The sequence below is a fragment of the Papio anubis genome, chromosome 13 (assembly GCF_008728515.1).
Source record: "Papio anubis isolate 15944 chromosome 13, Panubis1.0, whole genome shotgun sequence".
Lineage (NCBI taxonomy): Eukaryota > Metazoa > Chordata > Mammalia > Primates > Cercopithecidae > Papio > Papio anubis.
Genome location: NC_044988.1, coordinates 86,278,357 through 86,291,941, shown reverse-complemented (window position 1 = coordinate 86,291,941; position 13,585 = coordinate 86,278,357). Strand labels below are relative to the sequence as shown.

The following is a 13,585-nucleotide window of genomic DNA, read 5'->3' as shown; positions in this document are numbered from 1 at the left end:
GTTGAGGATATGTTTTTATCATCAAAGGATGTTGAATTTTATTGAATGCTTTTTTTTTCTGCATCTATGGAGATTATTGTATGGCTTTTGTCCTGAATTCTGTTTATGTGATGTATCACGTTTATTGATTTGGATATTCGAATCCTCATTACATCAAAGGGATAAATTTCACCTGATCATGGTGTGCTGTTGGATTTGATTTGCTAGTATTTTTTGGGGGGGGAGACGGAGTCTCGCTCTGTCACCCAGGCTGAAGTGCAGTGGCATGACCTTGACTCACTGCAACCTCCACCTCCCGTGTTCAAGCAATTCTCCTGCCTCAGCCTACCGAGTAGCTGGGACTACAGGTGTGCGCCACCATACCCAGCTAATTTTTTTGTATTTTTAGTAGAGACAGGGTTTTGCCATGCTGACCAGGCTGGTCTCAAACTCCTGACCTCGTGATCTGCCCGCCTTGGCCTCCCAAAGTGCTGAAATTACAGGCGTGAGCCACCATGTCCGGCCTTTTGCTAGTATTTTGTTAAGCAAAATACTGACATCTATATTCATCAGGCATATTAGTGTATAGTTTTCTTTTTTGTTGTCGTTATTTCCTTGTATGGTTTTGGTATCAGGGTGATACTGGCCTGATAGAATGAGTTAGAGATAATTTCCTCTTCCTCATTTTTTTGGAATCGTTTCAGGAAGATTGGTGTTAGTTCTCTTTGGATGTTTGGTAGAAGTTGGCTGTGAATTCATCCAGTCCTTGGCTTTTTCTGTTGTTGTTGAGAGATATTTTTTATTATCGATTCAGTCTCACTACTCATTATTGGTCTGTTCAGGAGTTCTGTTTCTTCCTGGTTCAATCTCCATAGGTTTTGTGTTGTCAGGAATATATTCATTTTTTCTAAGTTCTCTAGTTTGTGAACATAATAGCCTTCATAATAGTCTCTGATGATCTTTTGTATTTCCATGGCGTCAGTTGTAGTGTCTCTTTTTACATTTCTAGTTGTATTTATTTGAGACTTCTCTCTTTTCTTGCTAGTGGCTTATCAATTTTTATCATTTCAAAACGTTATTTTTTCATTTCATTGCTTTTTGGGTCTATTTCATTTATTTCTGCTCTGATCTTTGTTATGTCTTTTGTCCTGCTTACTTTGGGTGTGGTTTGTTCTTGCGTTTCTAGTTCTTTTTTTCTTTTCTTTTCTTTTTTCTTTTTTTTTTTTTTTTTTTTGAGACAGAGTTTCGCTCTTGTTGCCCAGGCTGGAGTGCAATGCTACAATCTTGGCTCACTGCAACCTCTGCCTCCCAGGTTCAAGAGATTCTCCTGCCCCAGCCTCCCAAGTAGCTGGGATTACAGGCATGCACCACCACACCCGGCTAATTTTGTATTTTTAGTAGAGATGGGGTTTCTCCATGTTGCTCAGGCTGGTCTTGAACTCCCGACCTCAGGTGATCCACCCACCTTGGCCTTCCAAAGTGCTGGGATTACAGGCGTGAGCCACCGCTCCCGGCCGTATTTCTAGTTTTTTCAGGTGTCATGTTAGGTTGTTAATTTGTGATAATTTTTTGATGTAGGCATTTAATGCTATAAACTTTTCTCTTAGCACTGATTTTGCTAAATAATACACATTTTGAGATACTGTGTTTTCAATTGCGTACAGTTGTTAGTTGAGGTTGTGGTGAAGTTAAGCTGGGACCTTGAACACAGAGTGAGCCAGTCTTCACACCTGATGGTGGCAACAGTGGGGTGAGTGTGCCTGTTTTTAAGCCCCAAAGCAGCTTACTCTAGCTTCAGTGTTAGTAGGTTTTTGAGGGCTAATTCTTGGGCCATTAGTTGGCTTGCTTAGAAGCTAGTAGTGGGAGCAGTGGGCCCAATGTATGGATAGACTTTGGGGCCCCTGGGAAGCTGGTGTAGTGTGGCTGATGGCAGTAATGGTGGTTAGAGCCACCCACTGGGACTCAAGAAACCCATGTTGGTCTCGCTGGGAGATGTGATGAGTTGGGCGGGCTGGTCCCTAGTCTCGCAGTCACCCACAGCAGGATGGTGGGTATTGTCCTGAGTGTGCTTAGGAGAATGTAGTCTACCCTGTCACTCTCCTAGCAGGGTGGTGGCTGCAGCCATGTTACCTCAAACTCGGCCCCAAGGCTGGGGCACAGTCCAGCGTTAAATGCTCAGCATGGTGCCAGCTGTGGGCTGTGACCAGAAAGGATGTGGTCCTTCTCAGGTGAGCCGTATTGGCAAGAAACTGTGGTGAGTGTGGCCCACTTGAGTCTTGGTCTCACAGCAGCCCCTTGCAGGGCTGTGGCTATTGTCCTAGATGTGCATCGGATAGCCTGGTCTCCCTGTCCCTCCTTGGCTGGGTAGCAGCTGCAGCCACATCAACCCAAACTCACGCCAATGGTAGGGTGCAGCTCAGCATTAAACTGTCAAAAATGGTGCTTTGGGCCTGATACCAGAGAAGGCAGAGTTCATCCCAGGCAAGCAATGTGGGCGAAAAGCTGTGAGAAGTACAGTCCATCCATGTCTCAGTCTCAATAGCAGCCTGCAGCAGGGCAGTAAGGAGCTTCCTGGGGATGTGTGGGAGCACCCAGTCTTCCCTCTCCCTCTTTAGAACAGTGCAGCAGCAGCCATATCTGCAGATTCTCAGTATCTTGGCTCTCAAAATAGTGCCCAGCTGTGTCTACTCCAGGTTGAGATGCCTGTGGGATTTTATGTGGGTGCTCATTCTGTAGCAATTGTTTTATGCAACCGTTAGGCACTTCATATGTCAGGCCAAAGGCCCCAGTAGGTTGAGGGTTTCCCCACAGCCAAGGTGTAAAACCCCATTTTGGAGCCCTGGGGGGTTCTCTCTTACTGTTACCCCACATCCAGGAGCCCATTCCAGCTCTCAGTTGGTTTCTGACTAGGCAAACTGCCTCAAAGTCTCTATTTACTTACTCCTGGTGCTTCTCATTTCTTCTCTGATGAATCTTAGCATTCTCTTCTAGACGATCTGTTTGAAATGTGTGTATCTACTTATTATTCTGGTTCCTCTCCATGGAGGAGGTACATCCTACCTGTATCTAGTCAGACATCGTGATTCTTCCCAACTAAGCTAGGATTTCTTCTGGGGTTTCGGTTAATTTATAACTTGTTTATATATCCCCATACATTTAGTCTTCATTTATTAGGCATCTATTATGTACCAGCTCTAAAGCCAGATATTTCAGAAGTGTTTTCTCATACAATCTTCAGAAGTGCCTCCAAGAGAGACATTATTTGCATTTTACAGATGAGGAACCTGAGGCTGTCTCTGAGGTGAGGCATCCTGCTTATATGCTCAGTGTCACAAATCTTTCATTGGAATTCAGGCCTGACTTTAGTCCTCATATTCTTGTCTCCAAACTGGCTCCTCCACTTATAGAAAGAAAACAGGCCAAAATAGTTTCAAGGACTTGTCCAAGGTCACAAGGCAAGCAAGCGGCAGTGATGGTAATGAATTCTAGTCTTCCTCTTCCAGCACATTAGATGTCTCTTTTCTCTTCTTGTAGGAGCTTCCTTCCTACAGGGTTCCCTTCCTACAAGAGGAGAAAAGACTAAAATCTCCCGGTTTCAGTATTCCATAGTCACTCACATTTGCGGAGTTTTTATTTTCCCAAACACATTTTACCATACTTCTTTATGAGTGTTCTATAACTAACTAATTCTCTGACAGATATGTATATTTATCTCTCAAACCAGATTCTAAGCTCTTTACAAATACCTGTAACAGCAGAACTACTTGCTGATTACTGCATACATTTATCTGCATACATTTATCTCACTGTATTAGTTAGCTATTGCTGTGTAACAAATTATCTCAAAAATCAAGTCACTTAAAACAAAAAGTATTTATTATCCCACAGAATTGTTAAGGGTCAGAAATTCAAGAACAGCTTAGATGTGTGGTTCTGGCCCACCCCTACAAAGTCTCAGTCAAAATGTCAGCTGGGGTTGCCAATATCTGAACAAGCTTGGATTGGGGCGGGATAGTTTATTTGCAGGCTCACTCATGTTTTGCTGGCAGGCCCCAGCCTTACTGGCTGTTGGCCAGAGGCTTTACTTCCTTGCCACACGAGACTCTCCATAGGGCTGCTGAAAACATGGCAGCTTGCTTTCACTACAGCAAGTGATGAGAGAGAGCGAGAGACAGACAGAGGGAGAGAAAGATCTCTCTTATGATCTACCTTTAGAAGCCACATACCTCCTCTTCTGCCACATACGATTGGTCACATAGACCAATTCTGGTGCAGTGTAGGAGGGGATTACACAAGTCTTAATACCAGAAGGCAGGAATCACTGGGGACCATCTTTGAAGCTGGTGACCATACTATTTACCCATCACAGTAATCACGTGAAGATAGGAGACTTTATGTCACTGCCTGAAGGTTATATAACTTATAAGAGTAGTGTGGATTCAGATCCAAAGTTAATATACAGACACACTAAATGTCATTTCTGGCACTCCACCTATTCATTCAGCAAATAACAGGTACCAACTATATGCCAGATGGCTTAGGTAAAGTCACATGGTCCATACTATTATAACATTTACCTTTTGGTGGAGGAGACAGATAATAAGCAAAAAGCTAATTAAACACTAATAATATACAGATAATCTCAAACGATGGCTAGATCTCATCTGCCCCTACTCATCCTCAAAGGTACAGGGCATGAAGTCCATGACAGAGGAAGGAATGATGGTAACTGGTAAACCCACTTCATGTACTTAGAAAGCCTTTCCCACAGGCATGGATCAAATCTTACCTTTAATTTGCTGTGTGATGTTGGTCAAGTCCCCTTACCTTCCTGACCCTCAGTTTCCCATCAGCAAATCATCTTGGGGAGAGAGACTATAGGATCTGCAAGTTTGCAAAATGCTTTAACCTGAAGGGAAGTGAGTGTAGTGGACAGAGAACACCAAGCTGGGGCAAGGGAAGCCTGGCTTCACGTTCTCCATTCATGTGCTGAGGAATATGGGGTGATGTCCTCTAACTTTCTGGGCCTCAGTTCTAAAGTAAGGAGGTTAGATCAGCTCTAAGCCCTGCCTTGTTCTATCTTCCTACAACTAGATGTCAGTCAGCCAGTAAATAACAGGACTTCCTACAGCTACACGTCAGTCAGCCAGTAAATGACAGGACTTCCTACAACTAGATGTCAGTCAGTCAGTAAATGACAGGACTTCCTACAACTAGATGTCAGTCAGTCAGTAAATGACAGGGTGGTGAAGTGGCTTGCCCATTAGGCAGTTAATAGCAACAAAGTTGGGAAGCCTGAGAAGCTCTGCCTCTGTCACCACCAAACTGTGTAACCCTCTCCTCAGCTTCCTCCTCTGCAAAATGGGAATCATGACGGTACCTACCTTGTCTGCTGCAAGAAATTGCCGCAAACTCGGTGGCTTAAGATAATTATTAAGAAGTTTGTTCTCTGCCAGTGCTGGAGGCCAGAAATTCAAAATCAAGGTGCTGGCATTTGATTTCTGGTGGTGCTGCTTCTGGAGGCTCTAGAGGAGAATCCGTGCCTGGCCTCTTTCAGGTTGTGGTAGCAGCAGCATTGATTGGTTTGTGGCCACAATGCACCAATCTCTGTTCCACTCCCATGTCACCTTCTCCTCTGTGTGTGTAATTTCTTTCTGCCTCTCTGTCATAAGAACATTTGTGATGGCATTTAGGCCAACCTGGAAAACCCTGGAGGGTGTCCTCAAGAGTTTTGACACAATCACATCAGCATAACCTTTACCATAGAAAGTCGCATTCATAGATTTCAAGTTGCAGGGCTTAGGACAGAGACATGCCTTGGGAACCATTATCACCCTACCACTCTACCTCATGTATTTGCTATAGGGATTAAATAAGTTAAAACAGGTAAAGCACTTAGATAAAACCTGTAGTTTAGTGAACATGTTTAAAAAACAAATGTGGTAGAGAATCACTGGGGGATGGGAAGAACTGAGACCATACCCTGCCCAGGTGTCTTCTGTTACCTGGTAGGAAGATCAGTCATTCTTTTCAGCATGCTCCACGAGTCTGCAAACAGACTGAAGCCAGGTCCCAGTACCCGCAAATGGCTCCAAATGACCTTGTGACCAGGTGCCCTCTTGTCTGACGGTGAATGTTCAGAGACAAGCTGGGGCTTCCTCTGAGCTTGTATTAATATGTACAGCACTTCACTCACATGGAAAATTGATTTTTGAAGCACAAAATGCAGCAGTTTTATAACCTTTCTGCAGCTTGACAAAGGCCATTTATAACCTACTTTCTCTGTCACTCTTCCTGGCGCCAGTCTCAAATGTCTTAAAGAACTCTTGCATGCATTTGTAATTATAGAATCTTCTCAGGCAAAATTTAATTTCCAAGAGGGCTGACCTTTTTTTTTTTTGGTTGTTATTGTGGTTTTTGTAAATTAATTTTTATGTGTATGTTTTATTATTGATGTTGTTTAGGTGACAGCATGGGAAACGGAGCAGGGAGTTGGACGGTGGGGGCTCACGGTGGGAAGGCATTTTAATCAGTGATGTCCGGTGATGGATGAGGAAGGCTGGGTTCTGGGTGTTAATCTTTGTGGACAAGAAATGCCAGCAGGAGGACTGAAATAAAAACCCAGTACCTCATTTTCTCTTCTGAAGGCAAGAGTGTTGAAACTACTTCTCCATCAGCTGGGATGGAGAAGATGAGCTCAGCCTCATCAAATGATAGAAAACTAAATTAAATCAATAGCCATCTGTCTCCACAGTATATGATTTTCCACTAAAGGAGCGCATAGCAGGTGCCAGACCCACTGACAAGCGCATTCTAGCTGAGGCCATTGAAGGTAGAACTCCCTGGAGTTTGCTTAGGGACCAGAGGATTATGGGGAGGGCTGTGCATATGGCCAAGCAGAGCACTTGGTTTTCTATAAAGGGAGGGCCTTGAATATCAGTTTATGGCAGATTCACATGTTTTAAGATTCATTTACTTATTTAAGCTGGGGAGTGATGCTATTTAGAATTAGCACTCTGTTGGCCATTTGGAGGATGGTTTTGAGAAGGCCTGACTGGAGTCCAGCAGACTGGCTAGGAGCCCTTTCCATGATGTTGTGAGTATGCAGGAATCTCACTTACGGCTCCAGGGACAAGGGTGGAGAAGAAGAGACAAATTCAAGACAGGAAGGAAGGCAATTCACATTTTATGAGTACCAAATTATGTGCCAAATTCTGAAGTAAGGGATACACCCCCATGATCCACCTTAAGCTTCACCCGGGAGGCGGAGCTTGCAGTGAGCCCAGACGGAGCCACTGCACTCCAGCCTGGGTGACAGAGCGAGACTCCGCCTCAAAAAAAAAAAAAAAGCTTCACAACTAATCTGTAGTTGCAGATATTTTGCCCATTTATTAGATGAGAACATTGAAGCTCAGAGACGGCAAGTAACTTCTCTGGGTCACATAGTGAGAAGAGGAAAAGCTGGAAATTAAACTCATACTGGTAGAGGCTTTTACATATATATCTGGCAGCCTCCCCATGTGACTTTTCTAACAGTAGACCCTGTAGGGCAGTAACAGTAGAAACAATAATGCGTATGATCCCAGCAATGTCAATATTAACAAGCATCTGACATTTGCTATGCTGTTGCCGTGTGAGCCAGTGTTCTCAACACTTTGCTGACATTATCACTCTTCATTCTCACAATGCCATAAGAAGATAGTCACAAAAGTCCCATTTTACAGGTGGGCATGCTGAGGTTCAGAGAAGTAAAGGGACTTGTGGAACTTGTCACAAAGCTATTAACTGACCAAAGGAGACTGAAAACCTTTCTATCAATCCCTGACACATGTCTCTTCCAGGAGGGAGGAGAGGGCATGATGGGGCCTACAACCTCCCAAGCCATAACCACCCTGTTGCCCTCTCTCTGAGCAGTGCCCCGAGGAGCTGAAACCCATGAAGGATGGCTCCGGCTGCTACGACCACTCCAAAGGCATTGACTGCTCTGATGGTTTTAATGGCGGCTGTGAGCAGCTGTGCCTGCAGCAGACGCTGCCTCTGCCCTACGATGCCACTTCAAGCACCATCTTCATGTTCTGCGGGTGAGTCTGTGTCCCCAAGGCCCAGGTGCCCCATTTACAGAAGTGAGGGATGCATGAGAAAATGATCAGACACTACAACTCAGCAAGGCTGAACCTTGACCTTCGATAGAATGACCTTTCTGCCTCTCCTGTTTTAGCCCAAGAACCAAAAGCCAAAATTATAACCTTCTGTTGGGTGGGTTAAAAAAGAAAAAAATGAGAAAAATACATATTGGGTTAATAAATATAACCCATGCCCAGGCCTCATCCTAGAGCCAGGAGCTTTTTCCTGCTGAAGCCTCCTGCCCTTCTGAATCTACCTGTATGGCCCTAGTCAGTGCAGTTTGGAGACAAAAGCAGACGTCTTAAAGGTGGTCACAAAGGTTTCAGGTTTGGTGCATAAAAGCCCAGGCTAAGCCCAGGCTTCAAGCTCAGTTTCAGCAGGAATGTAACAGTGTGAGTGCAGTGTTCAGCCTTTCTGTGTCCTCATGTCCATATCTGTAAGGACAATTAATTGGAGGAGGGGAAGGCTAAAGGAAACAATGCAAGTAAAGCTTGTAGGGCAGCGCTGGCTCTCGAAGGACTCAAGCTGAGTTTTGAAATAAGTTTGAGGCTAAAAGGGGAACATGCTGGGACTAACTTGCTGAGTGACCTCCGACAAGTCATGTTCTCTGTCTGGGCCACAGTGTGACCATCTGTGAAAAGAGATCTTTGGGGAAGGATGGCTGACATTTCTTCCAGCTTACCTTGCTTTCCATTTGAAGACTGCAATGGCCATTACCTCTGCTTTTGACAGCACCTTGCATAGCATTCGGTCCTCAGTAATCACTCAAGAAAATAGACTTTTTTCTTCTCCTCTCCATTCCCTTTCTGATTATGTCTTAGTATTAGAATATTTGCTTATATTTTGACATTCTGTGACTCAGAAAAATAATCTTGTACTCGTGAAAGAAGTACATTTAATGCTCTCTTTACTGAGAGAGAAAAGCAGAACGGGACATTTAACAACGTTTTCAGTCCTATGTTTCACAAATAGGGGGTGAGCGTGGGCATGGGTTTAATTTCAGTTTACCAGAAAAATTAATTTAACTTGTATGATTCTAGTGCGTAGAGTCCAGTTTTTCTTCGAGGGCTTGTTTCAAGGTCTCCCTTCCTGCCCTAGTTGCACTTAGGGCTGCTGGTGCCTTTGTGCAGGTATAGAAGCAGCTCACTGGAGGCCCTAGATATGTATCAGTAAAATAAATAAGAAATAAATTAGGGTATGCAGACCTGAATTTATAGCGATCTCTCCTCAGCTTAAGTCACTGCAGGGCAGTGTTGAGTAAATTATGCATGGCTTTAGATCTTCAGGCTGCATACAGAATCAGCCATGTTCTTGTCATTGTTATTTTTCTCTCTCTGTGTTTGGGATGGGGTGGGGGCTGTTCTGTGGCAAATAACAACAGTAACAGCAGCAGGAGCAGCAATAATGGATTTTGACATCAGAAACTATTACCACCTTCCATCCACAGCACACTACAGGGAACCGTGGATTCAAAAGACACGAATTCTAATCCTAGCTCTGCCACTCTCTTAGGCATAAGGCAAGCCTTTCAGGATGCCTGACCTTCCATTGTCTCATCTGTAAAATTTTTATACCTACTTTAATATAATGATAATTCTGAAGAGTGAAAGTATTTCATATTTGTTACCCTCTGAAGGTTAAGAAACATGCCCAAGGTCATATGACTAGTGATGTGGCTCAATATCTCCTTGCTGTGTGACCTTGAGTAAGTTAATTAATGTCTCTGTGCCTCAGTTTTCTCATCTGTAAAACAGGGATAATAGTAATATCTGTCTATAGAGATGTTATAAGGACTAAATATATTACCATTTACATTAATATTTGTGAAATGCTTTGGAACAATGTCCTGCACAGAGTTAGCAATGTATGTGTTTGTTAAATAAATTAACTTAAATGATTCTAATAACATTTGCTAGTGACCTGATGCACTAGACAGGACTAATCAATAGGCAAAAACTGGAAGCTTTCCTTTTGAAAACTGGCACAAGACAGGGATGCCCTCTCTCACCACTCCTATTCAACATAGTGGTAGAAGTTCTGGCTAGGGCAATCAGGCAGGAGAAAGAAATCAAGGGTATTCAGTTAGGAAAAGAAGAAGTCAAATTGTCCCTGTTTGCAGATGACATGATTGTATATTTAGAAAACCCCATCGTCTCAGCCCAAAATCTCCTTAAGCTGATAAGCAACTTCAGCAAAGTTTCAGGATACAAAATCAATGTGCAAAAATCACAAGCATTCTTATACACCAGTAACAGACAAACAGAGAGCCAAATCATGAATGAACTCTCATTCACAATAGCTTCAAAGAGAATAAAATACCTAGGAATCCAACTTACAAGGGATGTAAAGGACCTCTTCAAGGAGAACTACAAACCACTGTTCAGTGAAATAAAAGAGGACACAAACAAATGGAAGAACATACCATGCTCATGGATAGGAAGAATCAGTATCGTGAAAATGGCCATACTGCCCAAGGTAATTTATAGATTCAATGCCATCCCCATTAAGCTACCAATGACTTTCTTCACAGAATTGGAAAAAACTGCTTTAAAATTCATATGGAACCAAACAAGACCCCGCATTGCCAAGACAATCCTAAGCCAAAAGAACAAAGCTGCAGGCATCACGCTACCTGACTTCAAACTATACTACAAGGCTACAGTAACCAAAACAGCATGGTACTGGTACCAAAACAGAGATATAGAGCAATGGAACAGAACAGAGTCCTCAGAAATAATACCACACATCTACAGCCATCTGATCTTTGATAAACCTGAGAAAAACAAGAAATGGGGAAAGGATCCCCTATGTAATAAATGGTGCTGGGGAAATTGGCTAGCCATAAGTAGAAAGCTGAAACTGGATCCTTTCCTTACTCCTTATATGAAAATTAATTCAAGATGGATTAGAGACTTAAATGTTAGACTGAACACCATAAAAACCCTAGAAGAAAACCTAGGTAATACCATTCAGAACATAGGCATGGGCAAGGACTTCATGTCTAAAACACCAAAAGCAATGGCAGCAAAAGCCAAAATTGACAAATGGGATCTAATTAAACTAAAGAGCTTCTGCACAGCAAAAGAAACTACCATCAGAGTGAAAAGGCAACCTACAGAATGGGAGAAAATTTTTGCAATCTACTCATCTGACAAAGGGCTAATATCCAGAACCTACAAAGAACTCAAACAAATTTACAAGAAAAAAACAAACCACCCCATCAAAAAGTGGGCAAAGGATATGAATAGACACTTCTCAAAAGAAGACATTCATACAGCCAACAGACACATGAAAAAATGTTCATCATCACTCGTCATCAGAGAAATGCAAATCAAAACCACAATGAGATACCGTCTCATACCAGTTAGAATGGCAATCATTAAAAAAATCAGGAAACAACAGGTGCTGGAGAGAATATGGAGAAATAGGAACACTTTTACACTGTTGGTGGGACTGTAAACTAGTTCAACCATTGTGGAAAACAGTGTGGCAATTCCTCAAGGATCTAGATCTAGAAATACCATTTGACCCAGTCATCCCATTACTGGGTATATACCCAAAGGATTATAAGTCATGCTGCTATAAAGACACATGCACACGTATGTTTATTGCGACACTATTCACAGTAGTAAAGACTTGGAATCAACCCAAATGTCCATCAGTGACAGACTGGATTAAGAAAATGTGGCACATATACACCATGAAATACTATGCAGCCATAAAAAAGGATGAGTTCATGTCCTTTGTAGGGACATGGATGCAGCTGGAAACCATCATTCTCAGCAAACTATCGCAAGAACAGAAAACCAAATACCGCATGTTCTCACTCATAGGTGGAAATTGAACAGTGAGATCACTTGGACACAGGAAGGGGAACATCACACACTGGGTCCTATTGTGGGGAGGGAGTAGGGGGAAGGGATAGCATCCTAGGAGATATACCTGATGTAAATGATGAGTTAATGGGTACAGCACACCAACATGGCACATGTATATATATGTAAGAAACCTACACATTGTGCACATGTACCCTAGAACTTAAAGTATAATTTAAAAAAAAAAAAGGACTGTGAAAGTCTTAAAGAAGACTGAATGGGTGAGAGTGTGTGGTGAGCTGTTAAAACCCATCCAAATGGTAACAAACAGGACAAAAGAAACAAAACCCAGGCATCCTAAAAGCAACTGCAGTTTCAACAGGATTTGGAAACCGTCTATTAGGAATGCAAATGAGAAGTTACCACACTTGTTAGAAGCACTGTAAACAATGAAAGCTATTAGCAGGTACTTGTGAGAGAGATGGTCTAGAGAGAAGTGGGATGCTATTGAATTAAGCAAGGAAAACAGAATAAACTCATTATCAAGAGGACCTTCCCAACTTGCTCAAAGCTCTATGACCTTCCTAAGAGTGTTCTGGGTAGGAGAAGGTTTAATAAATCTGTTTGCAACCAGGTTAATAATAGCAGCTAACATTTACTAAGGACTTTCTAGGTACCATGACTGTTCTAAGTGCTTTGGGTACATTAGCTCATTCAATTCTCATAACAACTCTACAAGGGATATACTATTATGATTCCCATTCTATGTTTTTTTGTTTTGTTTTAAAAAAAAGCACAGAGTGGCTCAGTAACTGTCCAAGGTCATATATCTGGTAAGTGAGGTTGTGGAGATTGAAACTTAGGTATTGTGGTTCCAGGCTCAGTCAAGACAGATCTGATGTCGTTGCTGGCCTCTGGCCACATCTAGTCATGTGGTCTTTGGCAAGTCACTCAATTTCTCTGAGCCTCTGCTCTTTAATGTAGAATTAGAAGTGATTGTAGCACCATTGTGAAGATTAAATGAAAGTATACATGCACAGGAGCTGTCATAGTTAAGCACTCAGTAAACCGTAGTTATAATTAGTCTAATAAGTATAAAACCATATCATTTAATTATGTAATTACTGGATTTGATGTCTTGTTTACTATTTTGTCTCCAGTACCTAAAACAGTGCCTGGCACATAGTAGGTTAAATTAATAATTGTTAAGTGAAGTTCCTCCATTAACATGGCTAAAGAAGTTTCCAGTCTGACTTTTCCAGTTGCATTTCCAGCTAGGTTCCTCCTCCTAGGTTAAGCCTACTGGTTTCAGTTTCTGGAGTTTTGACAACACTGTTCTCTCTGTGTCCTGTCTCCGTCTCCTTTGCACCTCCACTGACTCCCATTTGTCCCTGGCCCTTTAGCTTTCACCTACAAGTTTCAATTCAGGCATCACTTTTTCAGCAAGCCTTCTCTGAGCCCTAAGAGGCGTCAGGTGTGAGATATGCAGTTACCTTGGAAGAGGATGATGATAACACCCATCCTTTCTTTCTTTTCTTTTTCTTTTTTGAGACGGAGTCTCGCTCTGTCACCTAGGCTGGAGTGTAGTGGTGCAATCTCAGCTCACTGCAACCTCTGCCTCCTAGGTTCAAGTGATTTTCCTGCCTCAGCCTCCCTAGTAGTTAGGA

General features: G+C 42.6%; 1 protein-coding gene across 3 annotated transcripts in view; it reads left to right on the top strand.

The window, feature by feature from the left end:
- Positions 1–13,585, top strand: part of ASTN2 (astrotactin 2) — a 1,032,132-nt gene that overhangs the window by 601,530 nt on the left and 417,017 nt on the right. For all 3 annotated transcript variants that reach the window (XM_017949334.2, XM_017949333.2, XM_017949331.2), the window contains one exon: positions 7,894–8,060. In XM_017949334.2, the coding sequence (XP_017804823.2) occupies positions 7,894–8,060 (167 nt within the window). The remainder of the gene's footprint in view (positions 1–7,893; positions 8,061–13,585) is intronic.